General features: G+C 46.8%; 2 protein-coding genes and 1 long non-coding RNA gene across 19 annotated transcripts in view; 1 reads left to right on the plus strand and 2 right to left on the minus strand.

Moving 5' to 3' along the window:
• The window catches only part of scrib (scribble planar cell polarity protein), a 28,193-nt gene extending 19,852 nt beyond the window's left edge, over positions 1–8,341 (minus strand). For 7 of the 11 annotated variants that reach the window (XM_088363021.1, XM_088363020.1, XM_088363023.1 and 4 more), the window contains exons 1-8: positions 7,464–8,338; positions 1,619–1,736; positions 1,408–1,486; positions 903–992; positions 720–776; positions 549–612; positions 387–461; positions 169–313 (exon numbers count right to left, since the gene is read on the minus strand). In XM_088363021.1, the coding sequence (XP_088219147.1) occupies positions 169–313; positions 387–461; positions 549–612; positions 720–776; positions 903–992; positions 1,408–1,486; positions 1,619–1,736; positions 7,464–7,622 (787 nt within the window). In that variant the 5' untranslated portion in view covers positions 7,623–8,338. Of the gene's footprint in view, positions 1–168; positions 314–386; positions 462–548; positions 613–719; positions 777–902; positions 993–1,407; positions 1,487–1,618; positions 1,737–7,463 lie in introns of all 11 variants that reach the window. The other 4 variants (XM_088363028.1, XM_088363027.1, XM_088363018.1 and 1 more) reach the window with 3 other exon arrangements.
• On the plus strand, positions 4,671–7,069 carry LOC148381119 (uncharacterized). The gene is made up of 2 exons (XR_015854590.1): positions 4,671–5,606; positions 5,958–7,069. It is a non-coding gene; the product is annotated as an uncharacterized LOC148381119 (long non-coding RNA).
• Positions 8,342–8,707: 366 nt separating the features above from the next.
• On the minus strand, positions 8,708–15,709 carry LOC148381120 (poly(U)-binding-splicing factor PUF60-like). Of its 7 annotated transcripts, none has more exons than XM_088363623.1 (12): positions 15,607–15,709; positions 15,035–15,124; positions 14,696–14,791; positions 14,508–14,597; positions 13,947–13,997; positions 12,996–13,157; positions 12,829–12,921; positions 11,029–11,242; positions 10,710–10,942; positions 9,889–10,003; positions 9,468–9,727; positions 8,708–9,380 (listed from the first exon to the last, which is right to left on the minus strand). In XM_088363623.1, exons 3-12 carry the CDS (start codon positions 14,777–14,779, stop codon positions 9,081–9,083), a joined length of 1,602 nt encoding a protein of 533 aa, XP_088219749.1. In that variant the 5' UTR covers positions 14,780–14,791; positions 15,035–15,124; positions 15,607–15,709; the 3' UTR covers positions 8,708–9,080. The 7 variants fall into 7 exon arrangements, with proteins under 7 accessions (XP_088219749.1, XP_088219748.1, XP_088219752.1 ...); XM_088363622.1 differs by having other exon boundaries at positions 15,031–15,124; XM_088363626.1 differs by having other exon boundaries at positions 10,752–10,942; positions 15,031–15,124; positions 15,607–15,706.
• Positions 15,710–15,953: the final 244 nt, after the last annotated feature.

Genomic DNA, 15,953 nt, shown 5'->3' on the forward strand with positions numbered 1-15,953 from the left:
ATCCATCCATCCATCCATCCATCCATCCATCCATCCATCCATCCATCCATGTCTGCAAAATCAATATAATCCCCTTTCTGACTATATAAAAAAAAAATAATGGTATTTATTTATTCCCGGTACTGTATTTTTTTTTTTTTTTAGCAAGCATCGCTTTGTTTTTGTCACCTATGCTATCCGGAACCACCTCCAGCAGGTTCTGCGTGAGAAGCAGGTCGGTGAGGGCCTGGAGGCCTTCGAGCTCAGAGGGAAGCTCCTCCAGGCGATTCTCGGACACATCCAGACACACAAGTCTGCGGAGGTTGCCCAGCTCCTAAAAACACAAGGGGAAAGGGGTTGATGAATAATGTCGACGTCGGCAGGGTTGATTGTGAAAATAAACTCACTGGTGGTAACGAGGACAACTGGTTCCGGTCGAGCCAAAGCTCCCTCAAGTTGGGCAGTGCGCCGAGCGTGTCCGGCTGCGGAGAAGAAAACGAATTTGCTGAATCTGTGACAACTCAACGTGCATTTGCATGTGCTACATGTGACACGTGGCAGGTCATTACCAACACTTCCAGTTCGTTGCTGCCCAGGTCCAGCTGTTCCAGTTTCACCAGGAAGGACAGCGACCTGATTAACAGCAAATTGGGATTGGTTCTGGAATCCTGTCCACTGAGCTTACACGGTCGACACTTTTGAAATTTCGCATTCGTTCAAATGAGATGGGCGTCACCTACGTGGGAAGACACTTGAGGAGGTTCTCCCTTAACTCCAGCGTCACCAGGTTGGCCAGACTGCGAGGAAGAGACGAGAGGTCGGTTAGTCAGATGGCAGCCGGGTGCGGCGGGCAGATTGGCAGGGGGTCTTCTCCATCCCGATTGCCAGTTGAGTAACATGGAGAGGATACAAATAAATCATACTTTCCGATGTCGCCGGGCAGAGTCTGCAGTGACACCTCGTTGAGCGCCAAGTGAGCCAGCGCTCGCAGCTGAGTGAAACCATCCGGCAATCTGTGGCACAAAGAAAGTGTGTATGTGTATGTGTGTGTGTGTGTGTGTGTGTGTGTGTGGGGGGGGGGGGGGGTAGTGTCATATTACTATCTGCATTGGCTTCCAGAAGGTCCTCGTATCCATCACTTTCATTGAAAGGTCACATCCATTTTCGTATTTGATAGTTAAGTTCACTTTTGTTTAATAAGCATTGATGCAGTGGGTGGGGGTGGGGGGTGGGACAGCGCTTACCGTCAGGCTCCTGTTCAATTATTGCACACAGGATTTCCTGTGTGGCGGAGAGCTTAAAAGCCGCGCTTGTTACATAGTTAGCATCGAGCGTGTTGCGTGCCTTTAGACACGTAGATGGGTAAAAGGCATCGGCGGACTGTTTCCGCTCACTGTGTATCGCGTGAGCGATTTCCAGTCGGCTTACCTGGAGAGGGGGTTTCCGCTGAAGTCAGCGATCTCCAAGGCCCGGCAAAACTTGATGCTCTCGGGGATCTCGGGAATGTCTGCGGGAGGATGGACGGAGGAGGAGTTGATATGTTACGAGTGGAAGCATTTGAAGTTGCCGCTAAACACAACCAGATGCCGAGCATGACAGCACGGGAGAGGCAAAAAACCCGACCTGAAATCAAACGTACCATTTCGGGATATGTCCAGCTCCACCAGCTGCATGAAGTTGGCCACTTCGGGGGGCAGTCTCTGGATTTCATTGTCGCTCAGGCCCAGTTTCCGGAGGTTCAGTAGTCGGAAGAAAGGCTGCAGAGGATGACACACAGGATGTCGCACATTGGCTCACAAAGTTCAGGCATGAAGGGAAAAAAAGTTCAGGATGGTGTGCGCCGCTCGGGTCATTTCCTGTTCATTGCTCTCACTACTGAGCTCCCAACGTCAAAGCCACGATTGTACCGTCTGCTGTCTGGATGGGCAGACGCCAACACACAAGCGGGACCCGTGCCGCCGTGAAGCCCCTACTCGAGTGGCATCCACAGAGGACCCACTGTTTGCATTCACCCAATGCCAAAGCACCACTTTTGGCAAACTCGCAGGAGGAATTTATATCAAGTCATGATTTGCTTGGAGTCTGGATGCTAATTGAAAAGTTCCTTTTTTTTTTTTGGTCAACTGATTTTACACAGGGTGAGTCTAAACCCAGATAAGAAAAAAATCTTTCAAGAGTTTGTATACAAGACGACGGAGCCGGACAATCACGTCGGCGAGCTTCTTCGTGACGGACATTTCCTGCTCTCAAATGCGGTTGTGGCTACGTTCCCAAACCGACTGACAGGCTTGGACTGAGAAAAGGATGGGAGGCGGAAGGTAGGGCACCTGAGCCAGACATAGATCTGGGCGTTGGTGTGTTATTAAGAGCCGGTATCGAGTGGAGGGAACAGGAAATGGCAGATTGGAGCAGCCAAATAATTGAACAAATTGGCCTGTTTTCAATTCAACTCAAATATTTTTTTTGATGTAAAAAGTTAGGAACATTCTTGTTTTAGCAAAAAAACAAAACTGGAGGTTTTAAAGCAGTTCACTGTCCCAAATTGATTTTAATAATCCCAGAAAAATTAGTTTAGGATTTAGTGGACAGTCAGCAAAAGCCACAGACGTTCCCCGGAGCTCATTTAAAGCCTTGTCGTGTGCTAGCTAGCACGTTGCAGCGCTAGCGTGTAGCATTTCGCAGACAAGGGAGACGACCTCTGGCGCTGTGTTTACAAATTCTCAAGCCTTTCCCTGAATGAGCCCGGTGGGATCAACGGCACGTGCACACCAACATGGATTAACCTCAAACGCCGGCGAGGGAGCTGTAAATTTACACAGAGGAATGTTTGTCAAATGGCACCCAAACATGCTGCTTTTAAATCAGCTAACCAGGAAGGAGGCTGCGTGCTACGTTGCGGCCGTATGCTCTGTTCACAGAGGATGCAGTGTTCCACTTAAGGGACTCTGTTAGGCCTCTGAAAGCGAAATTAGAGCCGTGATGAACGGGGCCCTCAGAAGAAATTCAGCTAAACCTGCTTCTGATTGGGACCCATTTTGGTGAATTTCCTTGTAAGCACTGAAATTCTCCCATAAGTAGCTGACCCAACTTAAAAGTGAAATTTTGGGGGAAGGGTCGATGGAACTGAAACTGCTACTGAAAATCTTTTATCCAGCGGAAGTAAAGTTCCGATTCCCAAGGTTCCAAATCGTGGTGCCTGCTCGCCCCTCCCCAAACAGCCCATCCAATACTAAGCGCTTCACGGTGATACAGCCTAGTGACGCACAACAATGCAGCAGGACGAGAAGGAGGCAGAAGAGAAGATGGACGCACTTGCTTTTTCTTGAAACAGGACGGGACTCCTAGCGGGGATTCAGCTCTTCACCATTCACACAATCAAATAGTTCCGCACATGAATGCCACCCTAGCCCCTCCTTTTGCTCCTCCTCTCCGAGTTCCCTCCATTTTCTTGGGACCGGGGACAAAAGCCAAGCCCAACAGAAGACTGTCAATCTGCCATCACTAACCAGCCCCCATCCCTCCATTGTCTAAAAGGCCACCGCCAAGTGAAGAAAGGAGGACTAAGTTGCAGTTGGAACCGGCCCCTGATACAAAGTTCAGTCTTAATGACGTTCCCGGGGGCGTTGGCCATATTGTGCCTGGGCCCACGGTCACACATTGGATCTGGATTAGCCCGCATAGAAGAACCACATTAGAAAATGAGACGCCCCCCTACTGAGAGTCAACCAATGAAGACGACCCAGCCTAACTCGAAGTGGAACAAAGTACAAGATGTAAATGTAAAGCTTCTGACACACTGCTGTCCAAGGAAGATTGAGAGTGAACAGGTGGCGGCAGCATTGAGGGCTTAAGAGGTGACTTATGTGGCTCAAGCACACATGAGTACCAGCCAGCGTGTACGCTTGCGCATTTGCAAAGCAAAGGACATTCAAAACAGCCAAGAGGGGTTTGAACTTTGTCCCGCCGCCGCTGGCTTTTTTTTATTCCCGCTGCATGTTGTGCATTCACCTAACTAAGGAAGGCCTAACGCAACATGGCTGACTGCTTGTACAGGAGACAGAAAAGGGCAATGCAAAAATCTGTCAAATTGATAAAGTGCTGAGTGTGCAAATATGAGGGTTGACTTTCTCAAGTGATTCCAAACACAGCCAGTGTTAAAAACCAAATCCGCCACTCATGTTCCACACGCATGATGTTCCTCACTCGAGTGTGTTTGTGTGTGCACAAGCAGTATTTGGCACAATAGCCTCATTGTTCAGCCGCCGGCGTCCACATCATTGAATCATCTTTTCCAGTAAATGCCAGAGAATGGTCCCCCGTCACATTTACACATCTCAGTCAGAATCTTTCCATTGTGAGAGAAAAGCCTCGACACGGTAATCCTTTGACGACCAAGGCTAACGGTGGACTGGAATTGTCCACTGAGAAGAAACGCGGAGAAAGTCCCACGCTCGCGCTTCCCACACTAATCACGACCAAAACATACACGGGCGAAAAAAAGCACAGTCGGCAAATTTTCCTCGTGATCCCCGTTCACGTCCCCAAAGAACAACGGCTGACTTAATGAAAAATAGGACAGGCTTGTGCGTATGTTTGCGTTGGCCATCGGGGAATGTACGATCATGGCTAAGTTCAAGTGTGTGAGAGGTGGAGTGGGGAGGGGGGGAGAGGGGAGGCAAACTCCTGGAGATTCCAGGCATGCCTGTGTCAAGTGCTGCAGTGCAAACACAACCACGCTGAGCTAATTACACAGGCAGCACCAGCCCCTCTTGGAATTTTTTCATAGAAATTAAACAATAAAACAAATGAACACAATTAGCAGGTAACAAAGTAGGCACAACTTATTTGCTTTAGATGGCCACAAAAAAAAAACAAATGTGGCAGACCAGATCTGGCCTCCGGGCGTTGACTTTGACATACAGCAATATTTGCTTCACTTCCTTAAAGGCTACATGTTTGTCACGTAAGTTTTAAAAAAAAATGTCTACATGTGCTGCTGCACTATTTGTGGTCAAATATCCATTACAGGATAATAATGTCACTGACTCAGCACTGAATGTAAAAGAAGCACTCAAGCTACAAGACTGGAGTACTACATCGCTTTTGTTCTCATCACTCCGGAGCCATGTGGTTCAAGAACACAAACAAACACATTTCTTATCGTAAACGCCATCGTGAGGGGGGGGCTTGGGGTCCGAAATGAGAAAATACAAGTTCTTTCGCCTCGCTGTTTTCCGGCAATATACATTCACAAAAACAGGGCATTCCACGACTGGCTCGATTCTTCCCGCTTCCTGCCGACGGGGACGCTCCCGACACGAAAGGAATCAACACGAGAAACGCGCACGTCAACAAATCAAGGCGGGCCAACCCTGGACGCTGACAGCTCTACTTGACCCGTGCGACAACAAAGCTTTTGTGCATCCGTCTGTGTGTGCGTGTGTGTGTGTGCTTGTCAGCCTCGCCACAAAGACTCTGCGGCAAGCCACAAACAGCGAATAGAGTATAAAGTTCTAAAGTTAGCGCTGCAACGAGTCAATATCAGCTTCACTTTAGCAGAGGACTCTAATGAATGCATCTGACTCGTGATTCCTGATTCAGCGCAAATATTTGAGTGATAAACACAGGTGAGTGTGTAAAAAAACAAAATTCGACGTTTGCTCGCAATGTGATAAACTTGTCATCCATCAGCCTTTGAGCTTGCTGTTAGCCACAAGTGTCGGGCGGGCTTATGTCTGTCTGTCTGTCTGTTTGTCTGCAGCCAAGCAAACCGCCATCTCGCAAACTCTCTGTGACTCTCCTCGATGGCAAACAGCTGCCGTTGCCACCGCCGCAGCCATTAATTATTCACTGGGGCTTTGCTTCCGTGTTTACCTTTGTCGCTTGCTACCGGGCGAGCGCCTCAGGAGGACAGATGGCTTTTTGTGTTGTAGGGTTTAGATTTAGCATTAGTTTTTGTTTTGTTTTGCTTGTCACAGGCCATCACCATCCAAAAAGTCTTCATATAGGATGCTACCATGAGTTCGAATCAGTGGCAAGATGGATGGACCGATGATTCTACCACCAGAGATCCCCAAAGGACTAGAGGATCAGTGTAGCTCAGTTCCTCAATCACTTCCTCCAGTATTGAAAAGACTCCCACCCTCCTCCCTTGTTAATCCTTTTTAGGAATAAATTATAGCCCACTAGCAGGACCACGAATTCGCTCACACACCAGATCGGGCATGTGTGTGTGCGCTTGGGGGGTTAGGACAGTGTCAGGCAGGATGTGGGACCAGCTGGTCATCAGCTCAGACAAAAGAACCTGCTGAATGCGCTCGGATCTCTCACACGGCCGCTCTGGATCGTTCTCCGGCAACGTTTGAAAGAGTCCACATTCCCAAATGACTCAGATGATTCAGGATTCACGCTACAGTACAAAGGAGTACAGAATTCCCACACGGAACAGCAGAACGTAAAGAACATTGGAGAATTTACTCCCCGGCAGTTTTTGACATTTGAAATGTCATTCATCTTTTAAGATTTATGACAGTTTGATAACAACATCTAACTAATCATTTCTTCGGATATGTAGACACTCGAAAGATGCAAGAGTCGGACACTTGTTGAAGTTTCCAAGCTTCTGATGTGCCTGCAAGGCCGTATTGGGTAATAACAGCGGGAGCAACAGGCCGCATAGAACCTGTTCAGCAGAATCCATTAGAGACACACCCATCAGGAATTTGTTTGCCCATCTCGACAAAGGAAAAACCTCAAGAACAACGCCCGCTCTTCTACATGCTACTGGTGTGAACCATTACGTCCGTCTGTCTGTATGTCTGACTTTTCCTTTTCAACGGAATGGTGATGTGTCACCACTTCAATACAGTGCGAGCACGGCTGCGGACAGCACAGAGGTCAACTCAAGCGGTGACATTTGATATGACGAGGAGGGTGTTTTGGTCGGGGGGGTAACGGGATGGGTGGTGAATGGACTCCTTTGTAACCTGTCATGAGACTGGAGAACAAGATCACTCCTGCTTCCGCAACAGGGACAAACTATACACGTAACAAATGTAAAGATGCATAATAAAGTCATATTTAGCGTAAATATTTGGATTAAATAGACTTGCATGATTAGGGCAGGCACATAATCAATGATTGGTGGGCAGCGATTTAAGAGTTCGAGGGGGGTTGCAAAACTTAAGCAACTATCTAGGTGTCTAAATCTCCATCTGTTCACTTTGCTAAAGCACAAACACTTAAGTCGCTGCTTCTGCAGTCCATAATTGCTACACTGGTCCTGGTGGACAAAAATAATATAATTTGTAATTTTTTACTTTTGTTTTATCTTCCAATACTTTTATTTTGGGATCTTTTCCCACCTGTTTTTTGTATTTTCTCAAAGTTTTCTTAGTGATATGGGTTTTTGTTGGCAAATATTTATGTTTAGTAAGTGACAAAGTTTTGTGTGAGGTGATGACTGCTACTCGCCCTCGACTTACCTTGGGCAGCTCCTTGAGTTGGTTGGCATCCAGCAGAAGCTCTTCCAGACTTCGGCTGTATCGGAACACCTCGTCGGGAACCGCCTGCAGGTTGCAGTGCCGCTTGTCCACCGACTCGACGTGGCGGTTGCATCGCCACAGCGGGATACACTTGAGCATGTCGGGGTGGGAGGGAGGGAGGGGGTCCCCCGGGTGGGTGTCACTGGAGGCAAAGCATCGGGAGGCGAAGCGTGTTTGGGCGTCTGGATGGTTGGCGGGGCTTGCTTCGCTCACGAACCAGCAGGCCGGAATCCAATTAAAAAATAATCCCACAGGCAATGTCAGAAGGAATATTGTCGTAGTCCCTCCGGTGTTTACATGAACAGAACACAAAAAGACAGATTTGGTCTCACTTGAGTCGGACGGTTTCACTTGAAGTTAGCTACCACCGCCACCATCCTGGTGTCTCAGCCCCGAAAATAAGCCTTGTCAGGCGGCGTCGAGAACGCCACCGCCAACTGGAGGGGTGGTGACCGTGCAGAGCGGAACGAGTCAGGGGAGGTTCAACGTGGTGTCCATGGGGATACTCAGTCGCTCCTCGCCGGTTTGAGTTGTTAGTGAGCTAGTTGCGGCTAGCCTCCATCGGCTAACATCTATTGTGCCTAGCCAGTAGCCGCCGTTAGCTTCCACAAGTACCGCAGATGTGTGGGAAAACGTCGTGGACTTCCTTGTAAAAATAACCGCGACAGGATAAAAGTTAGCGTGTGGAGTTTTGGGGGGCGAAATGCTCCACAGTGAGTGTATGAGCTTCTCCCCAGACACGGGCGCGCGGCGCTTCCCTGCCACTGTTGAGCCCCAGCCAGGCCGGTTAGGCGTATGGGGGGCTGGGCTAAGTTTGCAGCCATAGGACCGCCGCGTTCCGGCCCCCCCTGACGCGCTATTGTCGTTGGGTCCTGGGTGTATGGCGCCATCTAGGTGGCCAAACACTGAAACTTCATCATGCAATCCAATTGATGTCCGAAAAGTGCAATTCCGTTTATACGTAGAATGTTTCATATTTATCGATTCTTAGTGTATTTTTAGCCATTGATTTGTTTATATTTGTGTAGTTTTTCACATTTGAAAAATAAAAATCTCTACATCGTGGTGTGCAAGACAAATATTTTTTGAATAAGCATTTTTTAAAAAATCCATTCAGGGATGCACAGCATCATTCATTAAAAAAAATATGTAACATGCCATGAAGCAAAATGCATCACAGAAGCTGTGGACAAATAACCTTTAATTGTAAAAACAAACAGTGTTTACATGGTCCAATAATTTTGCGAAGAAAAAAACATGTAAATGAGCCAAAGAAAAAACAATTCATCTGTTTTTTCTTTTTTTTAATGGGTATGGTTACAAAAATGTAGAAACCTGGACCACGGCAGAGTCATCACAGGTCTGAGCCAAACAAATTCATCATTGACAAACAACTATTCTTCCTTAAAAAATGTGGAAACCTGGACCACGGAGTCATCACAGGTCTGAGCCAAACTCATCATTTTCATCATTGACGAACAACTATTCTTTCTTAGAAAAAAAGAGACAAGACAATTACAGAGCAAGGGGACTGAGGTGTACAAGAGTGGAAGCGGTTCACGCAGACAGATCGCTGCTGTTGAAGCGGTCTTGGTCGTACACCTCGGCGACCACCTTGCGTCCGCCAAACCAGCGGTCGTTGAGCGCCTGGATGGCTTTGTTCATCTCCGAGGCCATGGAGAACTCCACGAAGATCTTGACGATGATGTCAGCGTCCTCCTCCTCACCCTGCTTCTCCTGGTAGATGATGACGCGGTTGACCGAGCCGAACTTGCCGCACTCTTCTGTCACCTCGCCCTCCAGGGCGTCGTCTATGTCCTCCGGGCCCACCATGTTGCGCAGGACCATTACTGTAGACTGGAATACAAGAATGAAAAAATGGATAAGGGAAAGATTTTTTTGTTGTTGATAACTATAGAATGCAATTTGGTGGCATTTTGTTACCTCTGACTTTCGAAGCAGCTTCTGCATGACCATGTGTCTGGCGCTGCTGCCCGAGATGCTCATGTGCTCCTGGTCGCTCAGCATCTCCTGGCCCGTGCCGTCCTGGAGCGCCTCTTCTTTCTCCTCCTTCTTCTCCTGCAGCTGGCCAGCGACGGCTGCTGCCAGCACCTGACTGGAGAGAACGGGCGGCGACGCCAGCACGGGGTTCACCAGGCCCACCTGGGGGAGCACCGGGATGGGAGGACGCACCGGAGTCACTCCTACAAGAGAAACACCAGAAGGAAAATTAGAAAATTCAATGCTTTGCTTACACATTTAGTCTGCATTTGCCTTTTCGGACTTGTTAGCCCCGGACCAGATCATCAGTGACAAAAAAAAAGGTGGCACTGTTGTCAGCGGACGTGTTCAATGACGCTCTCACCTGTGATGACACCGGGCGCCTGTGCAGCCATGACGGCCTGCGGTATTCCCATTTGCTGACTAAGGAGCTGAGGCGCAGCTAACGCCCCCAGGACTGACGCGCCGGCTACGGCCTCCTTGAGAGAGGGGGTTCCCGAGACATTAGGTAAAGGAAACACAAGAACACAGCAGAGGCAGCACAGTCAACAATCAACAAAGTGTGACCACAGAGGCATCTTAGCGCCCCAACACGGAAAAACGAGCTCGTCTTTAAAATTATTCAAGCAACTTCTGCTGAATCAATGCAACTGTTCTTACTGTGATAAGACTCTTGGTGTGCACATCCTAATGGTGAATGGGAGGAGTGTCATTGTGATAACCCCATTTTTCTTTTTGAGTGTGCAGTGCTCCCCCGCAACTTTCAGCACTTGGCACCCACCATTCCATGAACTTAATTGCTGCCAATTTTCTTTCCCATTTTAAAATCCAGGCTCTGCTACATATTTACTGTAGTGACACACTTTCACAGGAAGTGGCCAACCGCCAGGGGGCGACACAAATGTAGCCAAGTGATTTTTATCTTGACATTCTCCAATGAACTGGAGGCCAAAGTAATGCTTTGTAAGTTGAGGAGCCTCATTAAGAGTTTCACTGCCATCTTATAGGCAATTTGCAAGGTACTGTTTAAAACTATCTGTTTTGTATCATTCTCAGATTTTTCTATTGATTATTGAATAACAGAGGGAACACCGTACTGCATTTCAATACGGACTTGACTAAGCTGGCCTTCTCCCAGTCACCTCAAATCAAAGCAAAATGGCCATCAGTTAATTTTATATTTACCTGGAAGGCCATTAAATCCCTGTGGAAGGGATTCATACTTGCCTGGGCCGTAATCTTGGCAGTGGCCGCCGCTGCAGCCACCGCCGCCGCCGGTGGGAGGCCACCGGGAGTGGTGGGGGTGAGCATGGGCATGGGAGGAGTGACCGCCTTGCCCACCCGCAGGTACTGACCCCCCAGATCAAAGAGGTTCATAGAAGACACAGCGTCCACGGCCGACTGCGGCTTTTCGTACTCTGCAAGTCAACAAAGCGTAGTTAGAAGGCACTGAGAGCGGGGCTACGAGGTGGTGCCGCTGCCCCCAACCCGGCACCGGGCTCACCGATGAAGCCGAAGCCTCTGTGCCGTCCGGAGGTGGGGTCTCGGGCTAATGTACACGATTTGATCCTTCCAAAAGCCTCAAAAACACTTTTGATGTCATCGTCCGACAGGTCGGGGTGCACCGAGGCCACGTAGATGCGGTTAAAAGCGCGCGCTTCCTCTGCCAGCTGGTCAATGATGGGTTGCGCCTGACCGATGTTACTTGGCCGCCCAACCTATAGCACAGATCATACCAGCAGGGCTACTTAACGGGAGGGGGAGGGGGTTTTCTTTGGGGAACCGAGGACACACTCCGAATCCCTGGCCTACATTCTCACTGCACCTGGGTCATCATCCTAGTCGTCCGTTACAGCAGTACCTTGACTTACAAGTTTGATGCCAGTAAAATGTTGATTTTAATCAAAGGATGTAACTGACTGTAATGTGTAAAAACAAATAACATTAAGAAATACTTTTTGGGCTTTTGGTGTAGTGTAATGATAGGAATAGCATTTTTTGTTTGTGATAATACAAAGAAGAATTGAGGTGTGCATGAATACTGTGTTTGATTTGTTTGTGTAAAAAAAAAAAAAAATTAATTATCTAAAATATGTATCACTACCAAGAACCTCTTGTTGCCTGTGTGCTTTTAAGGGCTGAGTTTTGTGAGTGTATTCATTTTCTATTGGTGTGTTTGACTGCGTGTCCAGTTTGCTGAAACTGTCTGAAATGAGATTGTGGCTCTTTCTTACTTGAGCAACAGCTTAAAAAACTAAGTCAAGGCACCACTGCATTTAAATTCTTAAATCAGGGGTGGGGCTTTCCAATTCTTTTCTTTTTACTGGATCCGACGAAATGTGTGAAAAAAATACGACGCACCGAAAATAAATGTTGAAGGATTTTCAGCTAATTTATTTTAGAATGAGCTTTTATTTGCTTTTGGAACGGCACGACGGACCAAATTCAAATGTTTTTGTAGATCGCCCACTCCTGCCTTAAAGCGCTTCTCTTGAAATGAATTAAGATATTTTAAAACCACTAAGCAACTACTCACTATCTCCGGAGAACTACTCTGTCTCTCTCTGCTCTTATTATATTTTTTTTCTCCACGAGTATCTAGACGGGACTGGGATCTGTACTACAGATGGGGCGGCCAAGCAACACCAACCAGGCGCAGCCCATCATCGGCACAACGTAGCAACAGAGCGATGCAGCGCGCTGCTGGGAATCGCACTGAGAGGTCACGACGAACAGGCCTTGATACAAGTGTGGAAGCAACACATTCGACAACACACACGCATACACTCAGGCACGCACGCAAGTCACACAGCCACGCACCTGCAAGTCAACAAAGACACACAAGGCAAAAGACAATTAGTGTTTGCATGTTGAGATGACAGGAGCAATTTTAAGGGCTACTCAATAAGCAACAAGTGCGATTGGCTTTTATTCAAAATGATATGGTACAGTGGAACCTCAGTTTCCCACATTGTCAAATTTAGAGAGTAGAATTTTAGGTACACACAAGAAATTGGCCACTTATGTATACATCTAGAGTCGTCCTAAGTCAAGTTGTATAGGACTCTCCATAGAACAGTTTATCATACGTTTATTCAAGTACGGATTTTTAATTAATCAACATTTCACTAGTGTATTTTATTGTTGAGACATTTTTTTCACTCCTTAAAATGTTAGCAGAGGACTTGGCTCTTCCACGCCTGCTGCGAGATTGAACACGGATTTGGACGGCGTTGGGACTTTGGAGGTTCCACTGTAGTGTTCTCAACTTACCATTAGGACGAAATGAGTCCAGACTACTCACCTTAATGTTTCGCCCACCCAACATGACGGAATTCATCTGCTCCAGAGCCAGCTGGGCAGCCTCTGGCACGTCGTACTCCACAAAGGCAAAGCCCTGCGCGGCCCACCACAAGCAAAATGAAAACCGACCTGGCACCCCGCCTCCCTCCAACTAGACAAATCGCTAACCTTGTGCTTCATTGTCACCGAGTCCCAAGACATGTCAATGCTCTTGATGGGGCCGAAGGGAGCAAAGGCCTGTCTGATGGTGTCCTCCCCCAGCTCATAGTAAATGGAGCCTACGTACACCCGGCACATGATGGCGAGAGCGCGCTGCCGCTGAGCTGCCACCTGCCGACCAGGAAAAAAAGACCAACCATTAGCAATATAGCGAAAAGGAACGACGGGGAGAATATGCACACGCACACACAAACGGGAAATAATAAATGTGTATTTTTCTACTGTGCTTTGGTTTCCCAAAAGTAGCCTATGGCCAATTCAAAGTTAGGGAAAGGGGGTCGGTCTGAAGATAATGAGATAAGGTAATCAAAAAAGGGACAGACCGTAGTGGAAGACGTCTTATTATGTATATGTAGAAGCGTTATCAAATGACTTATGGAGGCAGAGAAAACACTGAAGTGATTGACATGCACAGCCCTTACAAACATTTGGCTTCAGAAACTGACCTGTAGTCCAGGGATGCAAGTAAGGTACAAAAAAAATAATAATAATCGCGGAATTCATACGAAATCCAAACAAAAATCTTGAGAAACACATCGGACAGAGGTCTTAATTTAACAACGACTAATCGAAACGTGTTTTCCATCACCAAGGCTCACGTTTAAGTCGCACGAACGCAACGACTGCTAACCATCCACTATGCCATGCTTGGATGGTGCTACAAGCTGCTTAGAAGACCTTTAAACGCGAAATGACTAACTTGCTTGCCCAGAAGCTAAAAACGCAAAAGCCCCATTTTAAAAATGTCTCTCAAAGCTATTTCAAATCAATTACGACAAGGACGCTAACAAAATACTCGAATGCAAAGATTTAAATGCAGGGATTGGTGCCACATCAAAAGTCCTTTTTTTTTTTTTCATTTGAGAATGCGCACAGAAAAAAATTTAATAATCTATTGACCGATTGTAAAGGTGAGAGAGGATCTCCAAAGCCCATAGTCACTGCTGCCATCTGAAAGACAGTAAAGACGAAAAAGGTGCTGAAAGGTAGGTTAGATATCCCTTAGCTTTTTGCTTTTCTTAACTTTTCAAAACAAAAAAGAAGGTCATGACACCTAGACAGACAAATGTGCTTGTCTACTCTTTGAGCATACTCTTCCACTAAACAACATACAGTTTGGCGACTTGCCTCCTCCATTTTAAATGACAATTTCATCACAATTAGTAAACAAGCTTCCTTTGAGCAAAACATACTAAACACAAAAAACTATGCCTTCGTAGGGACTTCCGCCACCTGAAAAAGAACAAAGAGGCACAAGCAGGACACGCTCTACACATGCTTTTTCACTGCATGGTGGAGAAGAGGGGAAGAGCATCCAATTGAGCCTTTTTTTTTTTTTTAATTAATGAAACAAGAGATACTTGAATAGGAAATCTACAATTTAGAGACTGCGCAGCCGATACATTGTTTTCCTAAAGTTTAGGCAAACTAACGCGCAAGGAAATAAAATGTACATCTCACCTGCAGATTGGTGAGCTGCTGCTGCTGATGGGCAATGGTCTGCTTCACCAACACACTCTTAATGCTCTGCTCCATGGCATACTTCTTTGCCTGGCACACGGGAAGCAAGCGACATTCAATCCTCCAAATGTTGATTTTTATTTTTAAAATGATGGGTTAAAAGGAGGGTCGTGAAAGTGCTTTGCTACCCGCTGCAGCGCCTCCTGCTGTTCCGGGGTGAGCGGGGGCAGGCCAAGCTTAGAGCCTGTGCCCTGTCCATTCTCCATCGTCATCACTGCAACTCCCTGTAAGAATAAAAACTATAAAATAAGGTCTACATGTATTGTGATTATTATTTTTTTATATGTAAAAAAAATAAGCATTTAGGTAAATAGATACGTTTAATTTGACATCTCGACATTGCATTCATTTCTAGACTTGGCCTGAACGATGAACCCTACTTTAGGGGATTATAATAAGCATCTACAGAAAATTAATATGCGTTTGTTGCAATTGGGAACAGTCAAAAATTAACTTGCCTTACCTACCAAAGCCGCTGAGCGTTGGCTCCACCACACTGAGGGAAAAAAAGCCCCAGAGGGGGAAATGATGGAGACTCTTCAACAATTCAACAAATCCTGCAGCAGGGTGATAAGAAATAAAATCAGATAACAGGAATAATGTAACACAACAAGCAACGAAACAATAATGCTAACAAATCTGCGTTCTGGTGAGCGCGGTGCTAACGCTGCTCTTCATTCAAAGCATTGGGATACAAAATGGGTAAATCGATCACTTAGCTAAGCGACATTGAGTTCAAAATCGTTGGGGATGTTTAATGATACACAAAAATTGGCGATATGATACAGCCCGATATCAAAGCAATGAATTCATTTAGGGCCCGATTCGAATGGCTATCACGGATGCTACCTGATTAGCAATCGCTAGCCATTCATTACAATGGCGCGCAAAGCAAAACGCATTTCTTTCACGCTAAATTCTCAAAACAGCTTTACAAATACAACATATAAAGAGATAGAGAGTCTGCGCACTTGTTAACCGACGTCCGCTCGAGTAGAAATCCGATTAAAGGGCAACTTTGTCAACGACGAATATTTACCGCAGTCTCCGTGTCCGCCATGAAGCACACCTCCTTGGAGAGGCCCTCGCTCTGGCACAATCGCGAGATTTGGCATAGTTCTCAAACAGGATCTCGCGATAGCACAGCCGTCTTGACGTAGGCGAACGGAAGTTGTGCAGCGCCAGTGCGCTCGCTACACAGAAACCTGACAACCTTCTTTTCCACCCTGCTTAGATTATTGCAACGTTGCCGAATCCTACTTTCCTGGTTTCCTACCTTCCCCCTTTTTACTTTTAGATCCTTAACACTACACTTTCTTTGCAGTTTTCTGCCTTCTTACACCTGCTGCCTTCCTTTCATCCACCACGCCAGTGTAGTTTTTTTTG

This window comes from Syngnathus floridae, chromosome 20 (assembly GCF_059516105.1).
Source record: "Syngnathus floridae isolate MCC-2025c chromosome 20, RoL_Sflo_1.0, whole genome shotgun sequence".
NCBI classification, from domain to species: Eukaryota; Metazoa; Chordata; class Actinopteri; order Syngnathiformes; family Syngnathidae; genus Syngnathus; species Syngnathus floridae.

Coding starts and splice junctions, on each gene's coding strand:
- LOC148381120 (XM_088363623.1), bottom strand. CDS start 14,779: ATGACGATGGAGAATGGACAGGGCACAGGCTCTAAGCTTGGCCTGCCC. Junction 11,243..12,828: donor TGGGTGGGCGAAACATTAAG/GTGAGTAGTCTG, acceptor TCTGTGCTATAG/GTTGGGCGGCCAAGTAACAT. Junction 9,728..9,888: donor GGCGCCCGGTGTCATCACAG/GTGAGAGCGTCA, acceptor TTTCTCTTGTAG/GAGTGACTCCGGTGCGTCCT.